This window comes from Bactrocera latifrons, unplaced genomic scaffold (genome assembly GCF_001853355.1).
Source record: "Bactrocera latifrons isolate USDA-ARS-PBARC rearing strain unplaced genomic scaffold, ASM185335v1 scaffold_794, whole genome shotgun sequence".
Classification (NCBI taxonomy): domain Eukaryota; kingdom Metazoa; phylum Arthropoda; class Insecta; order Diptera; family Tephritidae; genus Bactrocera; species Bactrocera latifrons.
This window is the reverse complement of record NW_017537483.1, coordinates 61,792-66,666: the sequence shown is the minus strand read 5'-3', so window position 1 is coordinate 66,666 and position 4,875 is coordinate 61,792. Positions and strand designations below refer to the sequence as shown.

The 4,875-nt window shown below is 34.3% G+C and overlaps 1 protein-coding gene across 2 annotated transcripts in view; it reads right to left on the bottom strand.

Moving 5' to 3' along the window:
- Positions 1–735: 735 nt before the first annotated feature.
- LOC108976665 overlaps positions 736–4,875 on the bottom strand; it is a 34,316-nt gene continuing 30,176 nt past the window's right edge. For both annotated transcript variants that reach the window (XM_018945907.1, XM_018945906.1), the window contains one exon: positions 736–964. Coding sequence is in view for 1 of the 2 variants with exons in the window: in XM_018945906.1 (XP_018801451.1) it covers positions 825–964 (140 nt within the window). In the remaining variant the exon portion in view is untranslated. The remainder of the gene's footprint in view (positions 965–4,875) is intronic.

Sequence of the window (4,875 nt, the reverse complement as noted above, 5' to 3'; positions counted from 1 at the left end):
TTCTGCACAAATCTTCAGTTTCTCTTGCTGTGAATATTGCGGCATTAACGTAGCCAACTGCTAAGTATTGTCGGTACTATCGAAACTTAATATACCGTAATAATCGATGTTTCAGAAGTCTGCAGGGATTTTATACAGAATTTGTCTTTCAAATAGCTTCTCCTTATTAGGCCGATATAAATATGTGGGTATTTTAAAGTTTTCCTCTAATGCTTCAATTTTTTCGGACAGTCTTGTTGTTGCCTTTTTGTGGTTTAACATTCTTGTAGTGGGTAGCGTTAAAGGGCCTAATGCAGTATACTGAAAAAAGTTTGTTAAGTTATATACCATAGGGTCTCAGAAGTTTAATTCCTGGTTAAACAAACTTAACAAACGTTAACACGTTGACGTTATAATTTCAGGTTTTTCAGCGAACTACAGGTATAACACCTTGAGTAATTATGAACACAGCTGCTATATGAGCCAGGAGATGTAGTTAGTACCCGATTTTAGTCACTTTGTATATGGGACTGCTGAAATGAAAAGTATATGCAAGTTTCATTAAAAGCTTTAGTAATTTTTGAGCTAAGGATATAAAGCAAGTAGGAGGTGAGATCACGCTCACTATCCCAAAATTTTTCTTCTGTGAGATGTAGCTTCATTTTGACTAATTTATTCAAGTTTGATGCACTACTAGTAAATATTTTAATCTAGTATAATTGTAGTAGCAAGTAAAAATTTAATTTTCGTTTTGTCTATAATATAACACATTAGTAGTATGAAATATTTCAACCACTTATTACTTTTTTAAAAGTCAAATAAAGGTAGTGTGCAATTTTAAAAGCTTAAGCGATGTTTTGATTGTTACATCCGTTCGCACTTTTGATTCGCTTGCGCATATGCTTGGGAATTACACGAAAGATTTCTGAGTCAATCTGTACTGGCATTGAATTTTGTCTTCTTGAAAGCCATTTCAAAACACAATCTGAAAAGAATAAAAAAAAAATAATATAATTATAAAATAAGAATTCAATATTTATTACTCGACATATCGTGAATGGGTTACTCGTACTATCACATTTGCTACATTATTAACTTATCTTATAAGTTATTTTGTTGTTTGCCTGAGATATCTTAATACATTAAAATCAACATTATTAACTCAACTCAGATATCTACGATGTAAGATGGATATATGTGAAATAATGTTAATATTAATTTATGTATACTCGAGAACATACATACTTGCATGCAATTTTGTAAAGAGAAGTCATACACTGACTGGCTTATTTAAATTAAAATTTATAATAATAACGAAAGTCCTTATATGTATCATCACCTAAAATGCAAAATGATGTATGGTCAAAAAAGTTGAAATATACTATATATGTACTATACATATATCTACAAAATTTTCAGTTTCTGCTATCATTCTGGGTGGCTGATGAATTTTGCTACATTAAGAAACTCGAACAATTTTTTTTTTCAGTGTATGGAATTCATTTTTCTTTTATTCATGGTAAATATAGCTTAATTAGTTTTAAAAATAATGCATTTAGCCCCCCTGCTCGTTGATGCATGTGCGGCATCTTACCAAAAAGTTGTTCATTGCTGCTTGGAGAGTTGGGACAGGRATAGCCGCAATTGTTTCTCGAATGGATTGCCTTAGTCATTCAAATTTGTTGGTTTTGCCTTATAAACTTGCTGTTTGCAATAGCCCCWCAAGAAAATGTCAAGTGCAGTAAGGTCAGGCGACCTGGGTGGCCAACGGAATATGGAATTTATGGATATCAGCTTTTTGGGAAATTTTCGTCGCAATTCTGCCATAACAGGTTAGGCTATGTGAGGAGCTGCACCATCTTACTAAAACGACACAAAGTTGAAAGAAATTCTCATTCGGCGTTATTCTGGATAGAAAAACTCTCTCGACATGCTCAAGTAACGGTCTCCAGTAACCTTAACGGTATGACCGTTTTCTTCGAAGAGTAGGGCCCGACAATGCAGCGTGATGAAACTGCACACCACACTGTGACTCGAAGTGGATGCAATTCCGTCTCATGGAGTAACTGTGGGTTGGAAGCACTCCGTATTCGACAATTTTGTTTGTTTATGTTGCCGTTTAAATCGAAATGGGCCTCGTCAGACATGAAAAGACAGTTCAACATGTTTCCATTATCTTCCCCCATTTGAAGCATCTTCTGGCAAAATTCCAAGCGAATCGGCAAGTCTGCAGCATTCAGTTTGTTGGCCATTTGAATTTTATAAAGGCATAAGTCCAAATCTTTGTGCATAATTGACTGTAATGACTGTCTGCTTACACCCATTTGAGCAGATAAGCTTCTTGTCGAAACACTTGGATTGATTTGTATGGCAGCAGCTACAGCACCGATTGTTTCCTCCGTTCGAACTGAAGGGTTTCGATGGTAAAATCTTCTGTTGACTGTCCCATGCTCGGCGAAATTTACAAGTCTCATTATGGTCCATCCACTCGAAAGATTGCCGCCAAACGTGTGCCTATAATCTCTTTGAACCGAAACTACGAACTCCAGTGCGTGATAGCGGCGGACAATAGAAATTCTTGTTTCAGTGTCCCAGTTATCCATTTTTGTTAAATGTAAAAGTCAATCCGCAAAATAAAAAAAAAAATTAACCAGATTCATTAAACAGAAAAAAAGTTATTTAATTTTTTTTGGTAGCGGCTTTCATCAGCCACCCTGTAGGTCTTCCAGCAATAGGGTGATTTTTATAACCACGCTAAAACTATTTCTGAGGCTGACCAAATATACGTTTTATGATCGGTTAATTTCAGGTGGGTTTGAACTATTGAACTTAATATTGCTAACAGAAGAGCACCATTCAGTTCAAGCCATGGCAGACTGAGTGTCTTCAAAGGTGCGACTTTGGCTTTGGCTATCAAGAGGTGTGCAGATATTTAGTTATCGTACTGTGGGCGTATGTAAACTGCTGCGCAGTAAGCCTTTTCAGAGGCATCACAGAAACCGTGTAATTCTGTGTTAATATTAGGGGTGAAATTTACCCATCGAGGGATTCGATTTTCAGATATAGTATGTAGGTTGTTAGCAAATTGAACCCATTTCGCTAAACTTAAAGGTTTTACCTGTTCATAGCATTCGGTGCCATCTTGCCACAATTCTTTAATAAGGATTTTAGCTTGAATCATTATTAGCGAAAGCCATCCTGTTCGTTTCTTGTTATTGTGGATTTGTAATAGGCTTCGCATGCCTGGTCTTCTTCTGAAAGCTGGGTGATTTGGGGTAATTCTTCTATTTCCCAGAATTTTTTAAGTTGATTATTTAAAAACTCGTTTGAGATAATTTCCACTTGTGTGGTGAAAGAATTGATTTTTTCAGGGACTTGGCCACTTATATTCCACMCAAAGATTGTATTTTGGGCTAACAATTTATTGGAGTTTTTCTCTATACCTTCAAGAATTATTTGAGGTATTAAGTCACTGCCTAATAATATGTCAATTTGTGATGAAGTATGACAATTGGGATCTGCTAATTTGAGATGTGGGCATTTTCCCAGTGTATCTTATTTACTTCATAGCTTGGAAGCAAATTTGTAAGTTGCGGTAGAACGATGGCTTGCGCAACTATTCCAATATCCGCATTTGGAGATACAATGTAATTAGGCATATTTTGTTCGAATTTTGCATAATTCTTCCACCCATTCCCGAAATTTGAAAATTTTCATGTTTTATTGGCAATTTGAGCCCAATTTTGATGATATAAAGGATCTTTGAGAACCTTGATCTATGTATTAATGCTCTTAATTTGAATAATTCTCCTCTATGTTCAATAGCGATGACCGCAGTGAGTAAAAGAATTTTGCTTTCATTCTCTGAATGAATTGAATTTGAATTTGAATTTTTACTGCTTTAGAGCAACATGGTTGTTCTTTCCCTTTTTTGGGATTTGAGATTTCGGGGTTATCACTTTTGGTTGTAGTGACCAAACCGGTGGTTTTTTGAAATTGATTTTGCTTCATATTTTGAAAATTTGTAATATGAAGCAATTAGTGATGTCTTCGTTGACAGTACACACAATTAAATTTGCTTTCACAGTCTTTTGTCCCTTGAGAATTGGGCAGACATTTGATGCAAACAGAGAACGTATAATATAGAGAAGGTCCAACTACGGACAAGCGTGTGAACTGTCAAGAGCCATGAATTTTCTATTAGTGGATTTCACCACTTTTGGCTCGGCAGGAGAAACTTTAACAGAAATGAGTGAACAGAGCTGAGAATTCAATAAGAATTATGCTCTGCAATATACATTGCTTTTACAGACGCCTGTTGGCTTTTTGCCTTATATTTTTATACGTTTACATATGCTATCATATCAATTGATATGAATATGATTTTGCGAATTTTTGTGAATTCATGCAAAATTGATAACATTATCTTTAATTTATGCAATTTAAAAAGCAATATTTGTAGTTAATGGGCATATTAAATATTTCTTATCTTTGATAATTTAATATAATTTCATATGTGATATATTATCATAATATCATTAAAAAACTTAATATATTACAACAAAAATATATATAAATCACACCTTTTATCATTTAAAACTTTCATACGCATCTATCCTGCAGATATGTACATATGTCAGTACAAATCAAGTTATTATCATTTATCAGTAATATAAAAAACGCGCGCTTCTCTATATTTACGTACACACATATGTATGTATGTGCGTATGACATTCTTACACAAATAATATATGCGTACGCATGTAAATCAAAAAATACAAACATTCTTCTGGAAATCCGAGTCAATGATCGGGTATGATTGAAAAAATTGTGATCGTTGCAGCTCTCTGATACATATTTACCGAACTGTCTTACTGTATATTTATATATATATAT